General features: G+C 56.4%; 1 protein-coding gene across 1 annotated transcript; it reads right to left on the minus strand.

Annotated features, from left to right (window-relative positions):
* Positions 1–1,426: 1,426 nt before the first annotated feature.
* LOC120403130 (integrin alpha-X-like) lies at positions 1,427–19,525 on the minus strand. The gene is made up of 31 exons (XM_039533893.1): positions 19,490–19,525; positions 19,041–19,151; positions 18,669–18,783; positions 18,415–18,518; positions 18,050–18,114; positions 17,014–17,128; positions 16,751–16,881; positions 16,252–16,397; positions 15,754–15,907; positions 13,669–13,819; positions 13,191–13,264; positions 12,695–12,824; positions 12,391–12,539; positions 11,302–11,442; positions 10,789–10,995; positions 10,468–10,598; positions 10,005–10,162; positions 9,692–9,846; positions 9,413–9,544; positions 8,227–8,300; positions 7,907–8,048; positions 7,531–7,644; positions 4,312–4,391; positions 4,071–4,154; positions 3,748–3,826; positions 3,404–3,511; positions 3,080–3,163; positions 2,790–2,903; positions 2,479–2,571; positions 2,191–2,301; positions 1,427–1,994 (listed from the first exon to the last, which is right to left on the minus strand). Exons 2-31 carry the CDS (start codon positions 19,075–19,077, stop codon positions 1,893–1,895), a joined length of 3,480 nt encoding a protein of 1,159 aa, XP_039389827.1. The 5' UTR covers positions 19,078–19,151; positions 19,490–19,525; the 3' UTR covers positions 1,427–1,892.
* Between the last annotated feature and the right edge of the window lie 1,845 nt (positions 19,526–21,370).

Consider the following 21,370-nt stretch of genomic DNA (forward strand, 5'->3'; position numbering starts at 1 on the left):
GCAAGATGGGGTCGGCAGAGGTCTCCTACCTAGGACACAGGTTGGGCAGTGGATTGTTTGCTCTGGCCCATTATGAGTACAGCCCAGTAAAAGCTGCCTTTAAAACAGGGAAGGAGCTCCAGTCCCTTGTTGGTCTGGCCAGCTATTACCCTCTGGTTGTAAAAGGGTTTAGTGATATAGTGGCTCCCATAAGAGACCTTACAGAGAAGGGAAAACTGGACAAGCTAGTCTGGACAGCAGGGCTGCCCCGGGGGGAGGTGGGTGGCAAGTGGAGCAATTTGCCCCAGGCCCAGCACGGGCCCCCCACAAGAGTTTTTCGGGGGCCCTGGAGCAGAATCCTTCACTCACTCTGGGGGCCCCTGAAAACTCTCGTGGGGCCCAGGCCCCTCGAGCATCTTTGGTGGCAATTCGGCAGCGGGGCCCCCCCGCCGCAGAAGACCCCCGACCCCCTGAATCCTCTGAGCGGCCCTGCTGGACAGAGGCCTGTGAAAAAAGTTTTCAGAATATACCAAAGGCTGGCTGCCGAAGGAGGGGGCAGCTGGCTCTGGGGACTGAGGACTGAATAAGGGACTGAGGAGAGGCCCGGTGGGGAGTTGTTCAGTGCGGGCTGCTGGACGCAGGAGGCTCCCTGAACTGGGACAAAAGAGGGGTCAGAGGGCTCTGTGCTCCGGGCTGATCACAGGGTTTCTATGCTGTGCTCCAGACATCTAAGAACCCTGCTGCTTTTGCAGTGCTGGCTGAGAGTCACTGCGGATGCTGAAGCTGGGGGTCAGGGCATTGCGCCGTTTGAGGGTACAGGTCTCTCCCCGGTGTCCAACTCAGGCAGACTTGCTGCAGGGAGCTCACAGAGTGTAGCAGGGGTGCTGAAGGCTCCACGGTTCAGACCAGGAGGTGGTGAAGCCAAGTGGCTGACCCCAGTGAGAGAGCGGGACCCGACGGGGGCTGACACGTGAAGGGCTCCTCCCAGGGACTGGGCCTGTGGATCTGTGACACCACAGGCGCCAGCTTCCTCCGGGCCCCAGGGGTGCTCAACCTCCCGCTCCGCCCCAGGCCCTGACCCCTTCCCCCCAAGTCCCTGCCCTGCCCCATGCCCACCCTATCCCCCCACCCCAGCCCTTCTCGCACCTCTACTCTACCTCTTCCCACTCCTGCCCCACCCCTGCCGCGCACCCACCCCAGCTTTTCTCCCAAGCCCCCACCCTGCCTCTTCCTGCCCAGTCCCGCCCCCTCCCCCGAGTGTGCCCCATTCCCACTCCTCCCCCTCCCACCTAGTGCCTCCCGCATGCCGTGGAACAGCTGGTCACACTGGCCCGGCACCACACCCCATCCCCCTTTCCTGCCCACAAACACACCCGCTGTATTTAGGGACGGTTTGAAATGCCCCGAGACCTCAGGCAAGGCAGGCGAATGACTCAGAGAGCTTGGCTTTATTAGACGTTACCCAGCAGCACCTCGAGGCCCTGACTGAGACGGGGACCCTGGTGCCGCACGGAGCCCAGCTGAGATCAAGGCGCCCCATGACTCTGGGAGCGCCACCTTCACAGTGAGAGTCAAGCTGTGCGCCAAACGGCTCCCAGTAGAAATAGAAAATGGCAGAATAGTTATCCCCACGTTACAAGTGGGGAAACTGAGGTGGAGAGATACTCAGCCCCTCCCGCTCTAATGTACTAGACCCTACTCCCCTCCCACTGCTGGGGATAGAACCCAGGAGTCCTGGCTCCTGCCCCCCTGCTCTAAGCCACTAGATCCAACTCCCCTCCCACCACTGGGGATAGAACCCAGGCATCCTGGTCCCAGCCCCCCATGGATGCTCTGAAGGGATGTTCCAAGTCCAGATGGTCACGTTGGTGTGTGGCTCTGGAGCAGCTCATGGGGAGGGGATGTGGGCGGGGCTATTCTTCGGGGGAGTTGGGGGGAGTGGAGGCATCGCTCTGGGCCGGCTCGGCCATTTCACCCTCCATCATCTGCTTGTACTGGCGCTTGAAGAAGCCAAACTGGAAGGAGACAGAGGGGAGAGACGGTGTGAGCCAGCCGGACAGAAGCAGATGGACTCATGCCTGGTGGGGGGATGGAGACTGGGAGCCCCAAAAGTAAATTCCCTCTCCCCTACCCCACCAACTGGGAGAGCCACAGGCCCCGCCTCCAGGGTGGTGGGCTGTGGGGGAGGGGTCCAAGCCCTGCCCCACTCACCTTGTAGAGGGCTGCGGTGATGAGAGCCAGCAGGACCAGGCCCCCCACGCTGCTGCCCACGATGATGGGCAGGTAGTTATAGACCTCGGAGCGCTCCACCACCGTCTGCACCTGGGGGAGAGGAGCTGTGAGATGGGGACCCAGGAGTCCTGGCACCATCACCCACCCCTGCTCTAACACACTAGACCCCACTTCCTCTCAGAGCAGGGACAGGACCCAGGAGTCCTGGCTCCCAGCTCTAACCACTAGCCGATGCTCTCTCTATCCCGGGCGCAGTCACTCTGGTACCTGGCGCTGGACGAATCCCTCCTTCTGGGTGTATTTCTCCTCCTCGTATTCAATCCGGGCCTCGCTCACCAGACTCACTTTCTGCTGCTGAGTCTGGAACAGAGAAATTCACCGTCCCTGACCAGAAATGACACAAACCAGCCCAGAGCATCGTCCCAGGGAGACCCAGAGCAATTTACAGGCGGTTCACACAGGGATCCCTTGCCCAGCACTGAGATGCAGCCACCGCTGGGGAGGGGAACAGGAGTTGTTCACACAGGGGGTAGGAGGATCCCTCATCTTGTGCTGGGAGGCAGTGGCAGCTCTCGTACCTGGGAGACCCACTGGAAGCTGACGTTCCCTTTGATCATGAACTCCAGCGGCTGCTGCATTTCCAGGGAGGCGATTCTGCACCGGATCTTCTTACAGGTGGCCACGGAGCAGTCCTGGGGGTGGAAGGATATCGCCGGGTGAGGCAGAGGACGTGCATGGGCTCAGCATGGCCATGAGGGTCTGGGTCTGTCTATAGCAGGGGTCCCTCCCCCAGCCCAGCCCCGCACTCGCTGTCTGTGTTAGTGCAGAGGGGAAGGGGCTGCTGGGATCCACAACAGCCTGTACTCACCAGCACGGGGCGCTCGCTCATCTGCTTCACAAAGTCCTTCAAACCGGGTGTTTCAGCCTCACTGATGCACTGAGCCAGCTGGGGCTGGGGAGGGAGAGACACATGATGTTAATGGGGTCAGGAAGGGGACACGGGGCATTTCCCCTCTGGGGGACACCAGCTCTAGTCCAGCCCCAGGGCAGGGGAGTGGCTGGCTGTGGGGAGGTGGGGGAACATATGGCCTATCCCCTCTATGCATCCTTTCCCAGCAGGGGGCGCCGTAGGGCAGAGCAGGCGTCACTGGGCCCATCTCACACACACACAAGGGCAGGGAGAGGCAGGTACCTTGGAGGGGACGACCTCAGAGGCGTCCCACACCTGGACCCCGCTCAGCTCCACGGGGAACTGGAACGTGACCGAGATGGGGACGCTTCGCTGCCGCAGGTTCTTGACCTGAAAGAAACAGACTCACCATAGGGCACTGCAGGAAGAGAACCCAGGTGCCCTGATCCCCAGCCCCCGCTCTAACCCTCAGACCCCACTGCCCTGCCAGAGCTGGGGATAGAACCCAGGAGTCCTGGCTCCCTACCCTCCCCTCCATGCTCTAACGCACTAGATCCCATTCAACCAGTTTTACTCCCTTCCTCTTGCCCTATCGCCCCTCGCACACTCTGCACCGCCGGCCTCACCTCGTACCGATGTGTCACTGGCACACTTGTCCCTGCCTCCTCGGTGGAGAAGTTGACGTACTTGGTCGACTCCTCGAGGCTGGGGGAGGAAAACGATGGAAAAAAGGAGAGAGACGGGAGTGTGATAGATGGGGCTGGAGAGTGGGGGTGCGGTGTCATGTCCAGAAGGGGGCGCTGTGCTCCAGGGAAGGGCTCAGTAGGGGGCGCTCTCCTGCAATCAGCGCTGGCACCTATGACCCTGTGCGGCACTTCAGGGCGCTGTGCTGCAGGGAACAGAGGACCCAGCAGGGGGCGCTCTCCCCCCCGTCTCCGCACTGACCTACCTGGTGAGGATGATGAAGATGCCGTACTTGACCGGCAGCTCCCCCCGGTGCATCATGCGTTCGGTGATGGGGCCGCCATTGTCACTGCGGGGAGGGGAGGGCAAAGGAGAGAGATGTGAGGAGACGCAGGCAGGTAACTGTGCAGGGAGGCTGCACCACAGGCCACTGCCCTGCCCTGCTCTGTGCACGGCCCCCTCCCACTGCCCCCACCCTGCCCCTCGGCCCTGCCCAGCCCCCTCACCTGCTGGCCTTGGCCGTGATCTGCAGCCTGTCCCCCAGGTCGGCCTCAGAGGAGACGTCGAAGGTGGCGACGAAAACGGCCTGGAAAACACAGAGGGGGTGAGAGTCAGGGCCTGGGGAACTGCCAGAGACTGCGGGGGCGGGGCAGACTCGGGAGAACTGTTGTATGAACTTAGATGGAATAAATGGGCCCAGAGAAGCAAAGGCGCCATGGCAACGCCCCATTCACCATCCTTTTCTTACAGACACAGAAGAAATCAGCTAAGGCCTTTGCATTGTAACGTGTCCAGTAAGACTTTTATCCTCGCCCGGGGTGAAAGTAAGTTAAAGGACTTACCGGTATGCCGGAGTCCTGAGCAGGACCGTGGTAGCGACCGGAAAAGGCACGGCCTCAACCAGTAGAGGTGGGGCCTTTACATCAAGATTTAAATGCCCCAGGGCCTTTAAATCACCCCCAGAGCTACCAGCTGCAGAGGTGACCGGGAGCCCCAGGGCTCAGGGGCGATTTAAAGGGCCCAGGGCTCTGGCCACTGCTACCGCAGCAGAGCTCTGGGCCCTTTAAATCACCACCAGAGCCCTGCCGCCGCTACCCTGGGGCTCCGGCAGTGGGGCTCGGGAGGCGATTTAAAGGGTCCGGGGCTCCAGCCGCTGCAGGGAGCCGCTGCTGGCGATTTAAAGGGCCTGGGGCTCCAGCCACTGCAGGGAGCCACGGGCCCTTTAAATCGCCCGCCTGGGGAAGCCAGTCCAGTCTGGCAGGGCTTACCGGCTTACTTTCACCTCTGTCCTCGCCCCTCACCACTGCCCTGCGCCTGTCGCTGGAGAGAGCGTTTTATCCTCCCCCCCGCGTCTGAGCGGCTCTGGGTGCAATAACTGGCCGCTGGGGGAGGAGAGGAGGTTAGTGGTGGGGCTGGAGCCGGCCTGGGCGCTGTGGTTAAAGTCCAGCCCTGGTTCCCAGGGGACAAAACCAGGCAAAGGCCAAAGCGGGGAGAGCAAAGAGCAGCACAGAGAGAAAATGCAGCTTCTGCCATGGCTGCTGCCTCTTGCTGGCAGCCTCCGTGCTGGAGAGACCCCGGATCAGCTGGGCCGAGAGCTGGCGAGTGGTACCAGCCTCGGGCTGACGTGGGTGCTGGATTTAGCTGCCATCCTGGGCACAGGCTCACAGCAGCGAGCACAACACACAGGCTTGGCCGGCTCAGCCAGATGCTCCTTAGGCCTGGTCTACACTACAACTTTAGGTCGAATTTAGCAGCGTTACCTCGATTTAACCCTGGACCCGTCCACACGACGAAGCCCTTTTTTTCGACTTAAAGGGCTCTTTAAATCGATTTCTTTACTCCACCTCCGGCGAGGGGAGTAGCGCTGAAATCGGCCTTGTCAGGTTGAATTTGGGGTAGTGTGGACGCAATTCGAGTATTGGCCTCCGGGAGCTATCCCAGAGTGCTCCATTGTGACCGCTCTGGACAGCGCTCTCAACTCAGATGCACTGGCCAGGTAGACATGAATAGCCCCGCGAACTTTTGAATTTCATTTCCTGTTTGGCCAGCGTGGCGAGCTGATCAGCACAGGTGACCATGCAGAGCTCATGGAGAGCTCATCAGCATGATGTGCACATTGCCAGGGCACATTGCCTGGCCCGTACTTTGTGAGAAGTCTATGACCATGTCTATGTCCTCATCACTCTCGTCACCGCACTGCCATCGCCTCCTTGCCTGGTTTTGTGCGAAACAATTGTCTGCTATTGCTCTGACGGAGGGAGGGGCGACTGACGACATAAGCTTACAGGGAATTAAAATCAACAAAAGGGGTGGCTTTGCATCAAGGAGAAACACAAACAACTGTCACACAGAATGGCCCTCTCAGGGATTGAACTCAAAACCCTGGGTTTAGCAGGCCATTGATTTCACAAAACAAATCGGGTCAATTTCTTGTTTTGATCCACTCCATCTATCTTTTACATCTTAGGCTGGCAGCAGACAGTGCAGTACAACTGCTAGCCATCGTCATTTCCTGGATGCTTGGCAGAAGATGGGAATGACCTGGCTGAGTCACTCCCATGTCTGCCCAGGCGCCCCTGACCGACCTCACCGAGGTCGGTTAAAAGAGCACCCAGGAATACGACGACGATGGCTACCAATCGTAATGCACCATCTGCTGCCAAAAGGCAATGAGCTGCTGCTGTGTAGCAATGCAGGCCCACGTCTGCCAGCACCCAGGAGACGTACGGTGACGGTGAGCTGAGCGGGCTCCATGCTTGCCGTGGTTTGGCATCTGCTCAGGTAACTCAGGCAAAAAGGCGCAAAACGTTTGCTGCCGTTGCTTTCACGGAGGGAGGAAGGGAGGGAGGGAGGGAGAGGGGGGCCTGACGACATGTACCCAGAACCACCCGCGACACTGTTTTTGCCCCATCAGGCATTGGGATCTCAACCCAGAATTCCAATGGATGGTGGACACTGCGGGAACTGTGGGATAGCTGCCCACAGCTACCCACAGTGCAACGCTCCAGAAGTCGACGCTAGCCTCGGTACTGTGGACGCAGTCTGCCGACTTAATGCACTTAGAGCATTTTGTGTGGGGACACACACAGTCAACTGTATAAAAACAATTTCTAAAAACCCAACTTCTATAAATTTGACCTAATTTCATAGTATAGACGTACCCTAAGACAGAGAGGAGCGGGAAGAGAAGAAATAAGTCTCCCGTCCCAGGTGGTGTCGAATCTTGTCCGGGGCAGGGGCATGAGGGTCCCTCTCCCTGGGCCTGGCCGGGTCAGGACACCTCTCAGGATCAGGACGATGAAGGCCCAGTGGTGTCGCGCTGGGTCCGAGGGGTCGGGCGTGGGGGCAGCCATGACAATGACGCTGGCTCCTTCCCCTTTCCTTGTCTTTTACAGAGCCACGGTCGTGTACACCCCCCCACCCTGAGTTGCTTCTTTTAAGGACCCAAAGGGGGAGGGAACAGCCCCTCCCCTCATTATTTTCTCCCCCAGTGAGGTCTGATTTCCAGCCCCCCAGGTCTGGCCCTTGGTTTGCAGCCCCGGCAGGGCCTGACCCCAGCCCCGGAGTGACCTCAGGGCTCTGTTTGCACTGACTCGCCAGGCTCCCCGGCGCGTTTTCCCCAGCACATCTGTTGTCACGGGCTGGGCTGACCCCAGGGAACTGCCCCTCTCTGCCCACAGCTGGGCTCACCCCTGGGGAGTTCACAGGCCAGGGCCCGTCCCTACCTCGGCCCCGCTCCTGAAGATGGGGTGGTTGATGTGGCAGGTGCTGTTCCTCTGAGTCTGCTCCTCAGAGCCCACGGCCGAGCTGCACCTAACGGCCATGGCCCTCCTGTTAGACTGAGCACAGGGGACCAGCCAGTGAGAGATGCAGCCCACAGCGCCCCCTGCTGAGCCATTCCCCTGCCCCCTGCAGCACAGCGCCCCCTGCTGAGTCCCCCGCCCGCTCCCTGCAGCACAGCACCTCCTGACAAGCCCCCGCTTACCCCCTGCAGCAAAGCACCCCCTGTTGAGCCCCTGCCTGCTTTCTACACAAGTTCTCACATCCATCCCCTGTGTCCTGCCCCGCATGTCTGCAGTGCCTGGGGGGACTGGGTGGTACCTGGAGCAGCAGGACCCGGCGGTAGGACAGCGTGGCCGGGTAGAAGAACTGCACCGTGGTGCTGTAGGAATTCTCCCCACGGTTCTGGATGGAGACGGTGGTGTTGAGTTCGGGGGTGACCCCCACCACCAGGGTGCTCCAACTAAGGGGGAGAGAAAGGGGTGAGTTTCCTCAGGGCAGTGCCTTGACAGCTCTGTGAGCTTCTTATAATGGTTCCCACTCAGAAGCCATATGGAAATCTGGCATGATCTGAGGCCTGATGGAGTAGACGGGCTCCACCATGGAGTGTGGGGGAGGAGGTGGGGGGGGGGGTGACTTACCCTGAGAAATTGAAGGAAATTTGTAGTTCATCAGTGCAGACTTTGTCACTGCCGCAGTCCTTCTCAAACGGGAGCTAGGGAGAGATCCGGAGGTGGGGGGAGGGGGGGAGGCAGGGTAGGTGAGAGGGAATTGGAGCAAAACTCAGTCAACATTGTCAATCACACTACAATCTCAATTGTCACCTTCACCACCAGTACAGTCTGAACTGACACCATCACCATGAACACACCCGCAATAACCTCCCCCAACACTGTCCCGGGCACCACTGTATTCTCAGCCTCAACCACCACCAGACCCAATACTGATTTGACAGTGTCACCAGCAATGTAGCTGCATCACCCTCTGCCAACACTATGAAGTGCACAACCAACTCTGTCATCACCACCACAACCAATAAAGTGTTAATCAACACTGTTACCAGCATCATAACCACTACCATCTCAGCCAACACTGTAACCAACACCATTACAATCTCATCAACCACCACTAAAAATGTAGTCTGAAACAACACTGTTACCAACAATGCACACACTGCAATTGCAACCGATGCTGTCAGCAACATCTCTATAGTCTCAACCACAACCACAATTAGTATCAACACAATCTGAACCAACATTGGCACAATAACTCACCCACTTTACCTAAGACTACACTTCTGCCAACATTACCGTCTAAACCGCAACCACCTACCAGTACAATCCTAACAGTGTAACTTACAACACAGCCACAACATCCTCAAACAACACTCACCAACACCACTACAATCTCCCCACCACCAGAAATATCTTCTGTACCAACATCAGCATCAACAACACAGCCATTACAATCCTGCCTCACACAGTCACCAAGATCAGTATAGTCTGAACCCAGCAATGTCAACAACAACAAAACCGCTATAACCTCACTTCACACTGCCATCACAACCACTACAGTCTAGCTTAAACCAAGGTTACGAACACAATCACTTCAACCTCAGCCAACAACCTCACCAAGATCACCACTGTCTGAATCAACAATGTCACCAACAACACAACCTCTAAAACCTCAAACACTCACCCACACCACAATCTCACTCATTAACACCAAGCATTGATACAGTCTGCACAGGCACTGTAACCAAAGGCACACACACTAAAACCTCTGCAGACAGTCACAAACTCCATTGCCTGGCCCCGGAGGCCTTACCGAGCCTACAGACACCAGTGCGGAGTCCTCGCTCAGGATGGGTCTGAGGCGGCCGGCAGCAGCAATGGGCTCCCCCGTCAGGGTGTAGTTGAGGCGCAGGGTGATGGGGGTCAGTGTGTCCTCAGGGCAGAGCTGGGGAGACAGAGAGACACTTAGGGACCCATGAGCAAAGGTGGGATCTATAGAGAGGTTTGTTCTTTGGGTGATTTGGGAGCAAGGGGCAGGGTTGGAGGGGCAGACATAGCAGGAGGGGAAGGAGCTGGGAACCCCCAAACTCACAGGTAACTTTATCTGATGCTTCTCACATTTCTTCTCAATGCCGAACCGCAGCTCCCTGCTCAGGACGGGGCCGGTGGAGTCAAAGGCGGCTCGGATCTTCGTCCGCCCGGGGTCCAGGGCCAGGGTGTACTGGATGGTGCTGGAGATCCCATTGCCTACCAGAGAGGAGAAATGAGGGTCAGATACATGAGAGAAGGATCATTAATGAGAGACGGATCCTTTCCCCCTAGGGGGCGCTGGCTCTGATCCATCCCCAGGGCAGGGGACTGGCTGGCTCAGGGGGGAGGGGAGCAGGGAGTGGGTTTGGTCTGACCTAGGCTGTCCATGGTGCTCTTAGTGACGGTGAAGCAGACCTCTGCCCTGCTGGCCTCTGTGTTGAGCTGCTCCTGCCCCTGGCAGTCGAAGGCCGAGGTGGGGATCGTGGGGGGCTGGAAGCTGATGGAGACCCCGACTCTGAGCACCGGCCGGGACCTGCCATGGGGGGAACAGAACCATCACCCAGCTGCTCCCTGCAATGGGGCCAGACCCTATCCCACCCTCCCTCCCTCCCCAGAGACTCCCACCCAGCCTGGATGTGCTCGCAGCACTCCAGGGAGACGGGTTATGGACACGCAGCTCTGCTTGAGGAGATGCTGGGGGCAGAGAAGGGAGCAGAAGAGCTGTCATTGTGCCATTCTCCAGCAGGGGGCAGCAGTCACACACACAGACACACACACAGACACGCACACAGTCTGTGACTACCACGTGGAGCAGTGAAACGACACAGAGTAACTCACCTCAGCAGCAGGACCTGCCCTTGTGCCCCCACCGCGATGTCTGGGAGTCCGTCCCCCGTCAGGTCTGTCCCGCCACTGACGGCCTGGCCAAAGTACTGCAGCCTGCTGGGGAACAGCGACCCCTCGATGCGCTGTGGGGCAGAGAGAGCAGTAAGGGGCGGGGAAGGGGCGGCTGTGCTGTATAATGGGCACTAGGGGGCAGCGGAGGGTGAGGGATGTGAAAGTGGCAGCTACAGGCTAATAGGCACTAGGGGGCCGTGGGGCCCCATGATGTCTCTTTCAGGATCTGTGATGACCCCTCCATGCAGGAGCTGGGCTCACCTGTCTGTACTGGGGACTGAGGCCTCCCTTTTCCCCGTGGAAGATGTACAAGGCCCCGCGATTGTCGTTCTCCATGGGGGCCCCGATGGCCACGTCCGTCTGTCCGTCCCCACTGATGTCCCCGATTTCAGACATGCTGGCCCCAAAGCACCCGAACGTCTTCCCCGTCTGTCCTTGCAGTGTCTTGCTGCAGTTCTGCATCGCCCCCTGCAGGCCCCATCCAAAGAGACACATGGGGAAAGGGTCAACACTGACAGCCAGCAGAGAGTGCCCCCTACTGACCCCCTTTTCCCTCTCTCTGCAGCACAACACCCCTTGGTGCCGCTCTGGGGCATTGGGGCCATCACTGACTGGCACGGAAAAATGTCCCCTAATGATCCCTCCACCCTGCTCCCTGGAGCACCACGCCTGCTACTGCCATGCTAATTGTCCCAGCATCACAACCCCATGGCAGGTCAGGCAAAGAAGAACCCCAGGCCATCCATCTTCTCCCTGCTCCATCCTCTTTCTTACCGGCCAGTTAATGGGGCAGATATAGACTCGTCCTCCATTCAGAGGTGTATAGTACATGGGGGCTCCAATTAGAACCAGGTCCGTGTTCCCATCTCTGTCGAGGTCCACAGCACACAGTGTACCCCCGAAATACGAGCCAATCTGGAGGGGCAGATAAGTCACCCCCTCAATTTAGTCACTTCCTCCTCCTTCTCCCACTGGGACCCTTCTTACCCTATGGGACTAAGGATTCAGTCCCAATACTCATTCCATCCTTAGACTCATCCTCCTGCTGCACAGCAGGTAGCGCTATCGCTGTAAGTGTTCCTGAATGTATAGGCAGTTAGATCTTAGAGAGATGCTGAATGCTAGTTGTGGTGCAATTTTTTTTAGAGGTTGTGCTAGCACAAGTAAAATTTATTTACTGACTGAGCCACTGTTATAAGTTCTCAGAGGTGTAGCCGTGTTAGTCTGTATCAGCAAAAAGAACTAGGAGTACTTGTGGCACCTTAGAGACTAACAAATTTATTTGGGCATAACCTTTCATGGGCTAAAACCCACTTCATCAGATGCATGCAGTGGAGAATACAGGAGGAAGATATATATACACAGAGAACATGAAAAAATGGGTGTTGCCATACCAGCTATAACAAGACTATTCAATTAAGGTGGGCTATTATCAGCAGGAGAAAAAAAAACTTTTGTAGTGATAATCCGGGATGCCCATTTCCAACAGTTGACAAGAAGGTATGAGTAACAGTAGGGGGAAAATTAGCATGGGAAAATAGTTTTTTCTTTGTGCAATGACCCATCCACTCCCAGTCTTTATTCAAGCCTAATTTAATGGTGTCCAGTTTGCAGATTAATTCCAATTCTGCAGTTTCTCTCTGGAGTCTGTGGAAGAGATGCTGAATGTCAACTGCGGTGCAATTCTCTAAACCAGTCAAGTTTATCCCCTGCCTGAGGCTTTTTGACTGAATCGTTCCTGAAGGTGAAGCCAAACACAAATATTACACGATGTCAAAATCTTACAGGCTTCCTCCAGCCCCGCCCCTCTCTCTCACACACACACACACCCACACTCCATATTACCAGTAACGCTCCCCATACCTGCTCTCCTAACAGCTGCGATCTGGGTGTCCATTCCCCACCCTTGGTATCTTGGCTGAACAGAACGACTTTGCCGGCGTGTTGATAGCGAGGGGCCCCGACCACGTAGCTGCTCTGCCCATTGGCTGTGATGACCTGAGACGAATAACCTCAAAGGAAGAGAGGGACGTGGGGAGGTGAGATGGGAAACAGCCGTACAACAGTGCTGCACAGAACTTTCCCAGAACTGAGATGCAGCCACCTCTGGGGTGGGGCATGGAGGCTATTTAAATAGGTAAGGGAAGCTCTATGGGTTTGTTCTTACCAAGGTAAGTATCATTCATGTCAGTGGAGGTTCTGGATAAGTTGATGAAGCTCAGCTCCCCGCTGCTCCCGTACAGGTATATCCCACCGGACCAGTCATAGGCTCCCACCGCTCCCAGCACAGGCCCGTCCTAAACCGACACACACGGCAAAGGGGACTGATTACAGGAAACAGCACAGAATGTATTTACTAGACGAGGCCAGAACCTGCAGCACAGCGCCCCCTAGCATCGTGCTGCGACACTGGGGTCAGTGCTGATGGCCAGGGGAGTGAGCACCCCCCTACTGGCCCCAGCTGCAGCATAGAGCCCCCCTAGTTCCCACCCTGAGTGGGAGGGGAGGGTGCCCCCTGCACTGCTCCTGCAGCGCTCTGGGCTAGTAAAGGGTTGTCTCCCCTGCAAGCACTAAGCCAATCAGCTCCTTCTTAGCTCGAAAGCGCTGTCAGGGCCCCAGCGCACGGCAGCGTGGGACACACACCGGGGCCAGGCGTCACTCACAGGGGACAGCAGGGAGCTGAATCCTTCCTGAGCCATCTCCAGCTGGAAGGAGCTGCCGTTCTGGGACTGGGTGCCTATAAGGAGAGAGAGACAGACAGACACGGGAGAGACCATCACAGACGGTAAAGGCCCCGTGTCCCATTCCCTGAGCCAGCCCTTCTCCCCACCTCGAGGCTGGATTGGATCCAGTGCCCCCTAGAGAGAAGTGCCTGTATCCCATTCCTCCACCCCTTGAGCCAGCCAGCCAGTCCCCTGCCCCGGGGAGGGGGGAGGGGGGCAGTGGGGGGGAGTGGCGGATGAGAAAGGCATCGGGGCATTTAGGGCGATAGATTAATGGCTACATGTTGGATGGGGAAAGAGAGAATATTTGGGGCCTAGTTGAGCTCTGGATTCCCAGCTGCTCCCCGTCCCATCTCGGCCTTGAAAACCCATTTCTAGAGCCCCCGGGCCAGTGCGGCCCCTCCCCCGGCTCTGGTACCTTCGATGGTGAAGATCTTCTCCTGCAGCTGGCTCTGGATGCCCTGGAGGGCGTCAAAATTGTCCACCCGGAAGACGTGCTCGTCGGTGGGCTCAGAGGCGATCTCCTGGAGCTCCTGTTGGGCAGCAGTGCTGGAGAAGGCGTCGCCAACCTTAATGGAGTAGAGGGAGGTACAGGGGAGACCAGGGCATCAAGATCAGTCACAGCCGAGAGCCCTGGACCAACATCCACCCGCCCCGAGCCCTGCTGGGCCCTCGAGAGGCACTGCTCAGCCAGCGCCATGTGCCACTCTGGTGAGTGGGAGCGGGGACGGGGGTCGCTGGAGCAGCTTGGCACAGGTGTCACTGTGACGTGAGGAGAGGTGTCCTCGTGCCTGGAGTTATGGAGCCTGCCTCATTTCAGCACCGAGTTGTGTCAGTTGTATCAGCGGTGGGGACAGGGATCTTCTTGCCATGGGGATTGTCAGAGCTCTGGGCCCTGTATGACTCAATCTCCAGGGCGTAGTGAGGGGTGAGTGCTGCACTGTCTCTGGAGAACGCCTCAGGGCAAGGGGTGAAGGGCTGGGACCACCGTGCTGGTCTGGGTGGGTTGCGTGCAGTCAGTTCAGTGGTGGAGTCAGGCACCTCCCAGTCGTTGGGCCTGACACAAGCAGCAGACAAAGGTCTAACAAGATCCAATGACTGGAAGCAGAATTTACACCCATTCAGACTGGAAAGAAGGTGTCAGGTTTAATCATGAGGGGAATTAACCATTGGAGCAGCTCACCACGGGCCATGGTGGATTCTCCATCCCTGGCAATATTTAACACAAGACTGGCTGGTTTTCTGAAAGATCTGCTCTGCTTCCAGCAGGGATTATTTGGGGCAGTTCTCTGGCCTGTGCTACAAGGGAGCTCAGACTAGATGATTGCAAAATTCCCTTCTGGTCTGGGACTCTATGACTCTAAACCTGAGTTTTGCCTTGGCAAAGGGAAGGTGATGGGCAGGCCCCCTAGTGCTCATGTGCTGTGTGCCCAGCGCTCTGTAGCATCTGTAAGGGCCTGTGTGTGTTCCTGGTGTGCTGGGGCGTGGCTCAAAGAGGGCAGAGTTAAGGTTGTGAGGGTGTTTGCCTTAACTGTATTTCATGGATTTCAGAGGCCTAAGTGCAGCCGCTCTCCACGTTCGGGAAGGGCAGGAAGCAGCCCTGGGAAACCTTAACTCTCCACTAAAGAAGTTGATGGAATAACCCAGCTTCTATTCTCCACGCTCAGTGTAATTGTTCAGGAGACACGATTACATTTTCCTTTACTGTCTTTCACCGGCCGTCTGTTTAATCAGACCACACCTCTCATGCAAATTCAGAGCATTCATGTGGCTTTTAGAGCACTTTCAAGTATGGCTTTTCAGCCAGAAATTTTGATCTCAGGGCAAAAAAATCCAAAGGGAGACACTGCAGAATGCAAGGAACATTAGCCAATAGTAAGGCTCAAACCCACAGGACCAATTCACGGTGAATGGCAACCTGCTGTCACCTGGAGCCACCCTCTTGCTTCAAAAGAGCCCTACACCTTGATGCTCATTTCAATCTCTTTGGCTCAGCAGTCTGGCATGTGCCATTCTAGGCATCCAACGTCTAAGATTAATAATCTTTTGAATACATCTTCCCCGGAGGGGCAGTGGTGCCGTGCACTAGCGGAGATAAATGTCAAGTGACTGAGATCCGTTTGGGGAGGTTCAGAGCCACTTTTTGAGTTTCTGGTGTGTGCAAAAAAGAACTGGTGATTTTGCAGTTTAACTGCGGGGCTGTATGTCAGGAAGCCCTTGTTCAAGTGACCCCAAATTTGGACCACTATTCCTAACCTGCGTCCACATGAGATATTCCAAATATCATGGCAATTGGAGTCAGCACGTGGACTGTAGGGCAGGCAGAAAACCCAACCTTTAATGAGAGAGCTCTGCTCAACCTGAACAACAGAGGAGCTCCAGCTCTCCTATATTGTCACATGTTGACCCAGTTACAACCCAGGGTCAGGTCTTCTCCCTTATCTGATGGGAACCTGGACACGGGCTCAGATCCATACAAGTTCTCCGCACAGCCGCGGCTCACCCCGATGGCGTAGCGGATGATTCCAGCTCTCTCAGCCTCAGGTATGACGTCTAAATAAGAAAGTGGGTCTCCTGTTTTCTCCCCATCTGTGATCACAATGAGAATCTTGGTGGCTTCATCCTGAGCGCCTCTCCCAGAGGTGAACAGCTCCCGCCTGGAAAAGTGGGGGTGGGGAAGGCATGGGAGGGTTATTGATACGTAATAATACCTAGTGCTCATCCACTGCTTTGGCATTGCAGATCACACAGTCCTGTACAAAGGTCAGTGTCAGGGTCCCCACTTGCTTAAAGTCACACAACAACAGAGGCTCAGAGCTGGCAATAGAACTCTTGTGTCCTGTCTACAAGTCCCCCCTCCCCCTGCTTTAACCTACTAGTCCCCACTCCCCTCCCACAGCTGGGGATAGAACCCAAGAGTTCTGAGTCCCTGTCCCTTAGCTTCCATATCCTTGCAGCCCATTCCCTGTGGAGTCAGCATGGGGAGGAGGGCAACACCTACACCACTTTCCAGATGGCGCTGGCCGTGTGCGTCTCTCCCAGGAGCTGCCAGACCAACTTCAGGAGGTGATCGGGGTCACGACTCCTCCTGTACTGTGAGAAGTCGAAGTGGTCTCTAAATTTGTGCGAGTACTGCATGAGGGCGAACTGCAGGAGATGGGGGGGAAGAGAGAAAAACAACCCCAGGGTGGAGGGTAAGAAAAGAGGGAATTAAACTCAGTTAATGGTTGAGGCAGGTGGTCAGGATGTAGCTGGTTCTGCAGGAATTTTTTCCTGGTTTTGGATGCAAAATCCATTGCTGCTCCCTGCAGCACAGCGCCCCCTAGTGCCGCACTGGGGCATTGGGGTCAGCACTGACTGCAAGGGGAGAGCACCCCCTGCTTAGCCCTCTGCCCCACTCCCTGAAGCACAGCGCCCCCTAGCGCTGTACTGGGGAATTAGAGTCAGCACTGACTGCAAGGAGCAGGGTACGTAATCCGGGTTCAGCCTCTGCCCGTTACCTGCGTGTCGGTGCTGTGGAAACGCTTCATGATCTCAGAAAGAAACGTCTTCATCTTTGAAAAGTCCTGAGCTTCGATGCTGCCCGAGCCGTCGATGAGGAGCGCTATGTCTGTGGCACGTCTGCGGCACTCTGAGAGGGACGGGAAAATAATACGTCCAATTCAACTCTACCAACATGGAGAAAACTCAGTGGAAAGAGCTAGACCAGATCAAAGGGCCCATCTAGTGGCCCCTTGGTGCTGCTCCTGGGGCTGCCCCATACCTGCCAGGGTGTCCGGGATGCGCTGGAGCTGCCGGAGGCTCTGGTCCAGGAGGAAGCAGTAGCCCTTGATGTACATGTTCTCCCCGCAGGCCTGGTGCACCGTGGGGCCGCACGCCTGGGGCACGAGAGAGGGACGGGTTCAGTAGGTGCCCCCTGAGGAGAGCACTGGGGGTGAGGGGAGTCTGCTCCCCCCATGGATATGCAGGGAAAGCCCCCACCAGGGCAGGGATCCCCATGGGGCAAACAGGACCCCAGGACCCAGGACCTGCCTCCCAGAGAGAGAACAGTGGGACATCACCTAGTTACCATGCTCCCTGCTATACCAGTGCCCTGTCACTGTCCCAGAGTGACATTGCCCAGTTACACCCATTCTTCACAATGTCATCACACAGTCGCTGTCCCCATGGCAATGTCACCCAGTTACCCCCATCCCTTACAACGTCACGTCTCAGTCACTATCTCCATGGCGATGTTCTCCTCCTCCCTGCTGTTTCAGTGCACCGTTCTGGGTCTCACCATCCCTCAGACAAACATCACACCCTCGCTGTAGTCACCGTTATGTAGTTACCATCTTATACACAATGCCATGGCCCAGTCTTTCTAGTGGTTAGCACCCGCCTACACACACATTGTCATTCATCCCTCACCATGGTGACAATGCCGTGTTCCGGTGATGGTGACATCATCCGATGACCAACCTCTACTTGTCATCAGCGCACAGAGATCTTGTAGGAAGCTCACCCGCTCCTGTGATATCAGCCCATCCCCCCATCCCAGTGTCACCCAGCCGTGAGCCTCCTGGTGACAGCAGCACACAGGCACTCAAGTCCTGTGGTAACATTACCCACCTGGCGTGTGGTGGGTGCACAGTCGGTCAGGCCCTACGGTGTCACGGTGCAGACATTTCATCCCGCTCCCATTGCTGGGGGGGAAGGGAATCCCGTGGAATTCTGGGGGACGGGGCAGAGACTCACCCAACCCCCTGGGTACAACCCACAGACCGAGCCACTTCCCCACCCCAAGGGGTGGTACCCACCAGAAGATTGGAGCCCCGGGCAGCCACAGACAATCCGAGGGACATGTTCACGGCATCAGGGGGCCCTGAGAGGAGAAACACGCCAACACCAGGGTGAGAAACCTTGTCATTGGATATGTTTAGTCCTGCATATCTCTGAGTCATTTCGCACCCCCTCTCCCTTGTGCACCCCCTGCACTCCTGCGGTGAAGTGATGGCAAATTGTTGCATGGAAATTAGAATGCAGGAGCCCTGATTCCCAGCCTCCCCTGCTCTAACCTGCTAGACCCTACGCCGCTCCCAGACCTGGGGATGGAACCCAGGCGTCCTAGCTCCCAGACCCCCTGTGCTAACCCATTGGACCCCACAGCACAGGGGGCCCCTACTCTGGATGGGGATCTCCTGGCAGCGTCTGGAGCCCGGGTCGCACTTGTAGACTTTGCCGGTTTCATTCACGTCTCCTGTCTGCAGCGGGGCCCCGACGAGCAGCCTGTGGGGGAGAGAGCAGAGGGGGGCTTAGGAGACGCCCCGTCACCCCTGGGTAGTGGGGCCCAGGCAGGGCAGCCCAGCCAGATGGGCCCCTCAGGGGTGGATATGAGGTAAGTAACAGTAGGTCCCTGAGCCCACACTCAGCCCTTACCCCCCGGTGCTGGCACTCCCGAACTGCACCACGCTGTGCCCGAACCCCCTGGCTGCCTCCTGGAAGGCGATGGGTCCCTCCACATCCACGCTGAATCCACAGCTCGGGGCCAGCACTGCAGGGGTCAAACAGCCACATGTTAGTTTTCCCCATTGAGAAGGTGCCACTGGTGGGGGCGGAGGGGCCAGCCCCTCCTGGGTGTGGGACTGATTCTGAACCCTCCGCTGTATCCCCACTCCTCTCCCAGAGCTGGGGACAGAACCCAGGTGTCCTGAGAGCCCAGCTGCTTCCATTCCCCTTCCCGAAGGTTAGGCAATGAGCTGGTGTGTGCAGGGCCCCAGTTTTTCCCCACCTCACTAGCTGGCAACTCACCTGTGCCCAGGCAAAGGAGCAGATGCAAGGGGTGCATCCTGGGAAGCTGGAGGTGGGTTGACTGCTGGGAGCGGTGTCCCGGGAGGTTTGCGGGCACTGCGGAGGAGGCAGCTGAGTGCAGAGGAAAGAGAATTGATATTGGTGCCTTGCGAAGGGAGAGAGAGATCCGCCCGGGGGAGGGGACAGGACTCACACACAAGTGTCCAGAACACACACACACACACACACACACAGAACACAACACAACACAACTCTTGAACTTATCTCTGTCTTTTTACCCCTTTGGTAGCCATTGTATAGCTTGGTGTATCAACAAAGAATAATTGAATTTAACCAGTTTCTCCTCCCTTGGTTTTCACACCTCAGCTGCTGGAACAGGGCCCCATCCTCCCTGATTGATCTAACCTCGTTATCTCTAGCTTGCTTCTTGCTTGCTTATATATACACACCTGCCCCTGGAAATTTCCACTGCTTGCATCCGAAGAAGTGGGTATTCACCCACGAAAGCTCATGCTGCAAAACATCTGTTAGTCTATAAGGTGCCACAGGATTCTTTGCTGCTTGAATTGAGCCAGTTGTACCTCAGCACTGGGTGGGGGATCCCTGTGCCCCACCCCAGAGGCAGCTGCATTTCAGTGCTGGCTGAAGGATCCCTGTATAAACAGCCCCTGTGCACACCCTAGAAACAGCTGCATCTCAGCACTGGGCAGGGGTTCCCTGTATAAATGCACAGCATGAAACGTGCTTTGTTGACAGGCATGAGGATATGAAAGAGCCGAATCCTCTTTCCATAAAACTCAGTCTGTGGTTTTACTACATCCCTTTCTCCCTTGCTGTGCTGATTTGGCTCTGCGGACAGTGGGGTGCATGAGGCCCGGGCTGGGTTGCAGATTATAATAGGGGCAGTTATAAACCAGGATGACTCACTGAGTTCTGAACTCTCTGCATTCCCATGTCTATTTCTACATCTCTCTCTCTGGCCTTCTCTGCACTAGACCTTTTGCCTTAAAATTCCCACCTGTGGCTACTACCTCTGGGGTGCGGCATGAGGTCTGTTTAATACAGGGATCCTTGCCTGGCACTGAGATGCAGCCGCCTCTGGGGTGGGGTGTGGGGGCTGTTCATTCAGGGATTTATCATCCAGAACTGAGATCTCCAGTTGTTCCTAGGGATCCCTCGCCTGGTGCTGAGATGCAACCACCTCTGGGGTGGGGTAGAGGGGCTGTTTATACAGGGATCCCATGCCTGGTACTGAGATGCAGCTACCTCTGAGGTGAGGCGTGGCAGGAGCGGACACTGGATCCAGTATAAACAGAGTTTATATCTGGTACTGCTTTTGTTACAGCCTCGATTTCTCTCCCCGTCGGTCTCTATCTCTCACCAGCTCTTGCTCGTTTCCTACAAACACCGGGGGCTGATCTCTATATTTAAACTTCCGTTTCCTCTGCCCTCAAGAAAGGCAGATCTGGTGCACGCATGAGGCCATTTCCAAACCCTGGATGCCGCACATCCACAGCATCGCGGTTGTGGTCGTGGCACTTCCCTCCCCTTTGTGCTCTCCGACCAAAGCTGTTTGTGATGATAGAAGAAAACGTAAGCAGCTGCCCGTCTCAGACAAAGGGCAGCTGAGCGGGATATGCAAAGGGCTCTGCAAAGTGCAGATGAGCTAGAGAAAATGAGTGACATTGGTGAGGCCTCATCTGGAGCACTGTGTTCAGTTTTGGGCCTCACACCACAAGAAGGATATGGAAAAATTGGAGAGTCCAGTGGAGGGCAACAAAAATGATTAGGGGGCTGGAGCACATGACTTATGAGGAGAGGCTGAGGGAACTGGGATTGTTTAGTCTGCAGAAGAGAAGAATGAGGGGGGATTTGATAGCTGCTTTCAACTACCTGAAAGGAGGTTCCAAAGAGGACGGATCTAGACTGTTCTCAGTGGTACCAGATGACAGAACAAGGAGAAATGGTCTCAAGTTGCAGTGGGGGAGGTCTAGGTTGGATATTAGGAAAAACTTTTTAACTAGGAGGGTGGTGAAGCACTGAATGGGTTACGTAGGGAGGTGGTGGAATCTCCTTCCTTAGAGGTTTTTAAAGTCAGGCTTGACAAAGCCCTGGCTGGGATGATTTAGCTGGGGATTGGTCCTGCTTTGAGCAGGGGGTTGGAGTAGATACCTCCTGAGGTCCTTTACAACCCTGATATTCTATGATTCTATGAAAGGTCAGAGGGTTACGAGACTGAGTAGAGCTGTGTGTTAGCCGAGCTCCAGTAATTGATGACTAGAGCGGAGAGTTTTGCAAATCTCATGAAAGCTGCATCCGTGGCCCCATGA

Source organism: Mauremys reevesii, linkage group 4, assembly GCF_016161935.1.
Source record: "Mauremys reevesii isolate NIE-2019 linkage group 4, ASM1616193v1, whole genome shotgun sequence".
Taxonomy (NCBI): domain Eukaryota; kingdom Metazoa; phylum Chordata; order Testudines; family Geoemydidae; genus Mauremys; species Mauremys reevesii.

Bases quoted from the DNA above. Each gene is read 5' to 3' on its own strand.
- LOC120403130 (XM_039533893.1), bottom strand. From the start codon at position 19,077: ATGCACCCCTTGCATCTGCTCCTTTGCCTGGGCACAG. The intron at 10,996-11,301 runs GTAAGAAAGAGG...TGGGGCCTGCAG, and splicing joins TCTGCCCCATTAACTGGCCG to GGGGCGATGCAGAACTGCAG. The intron at 10,599-10,788 runs GTGAGCCCAGCT...TCTGCCCCACAG, and splicing joins TCAGTCCCCAGTACAGACAG to CGCATCGAGGGGTCGCTGTT.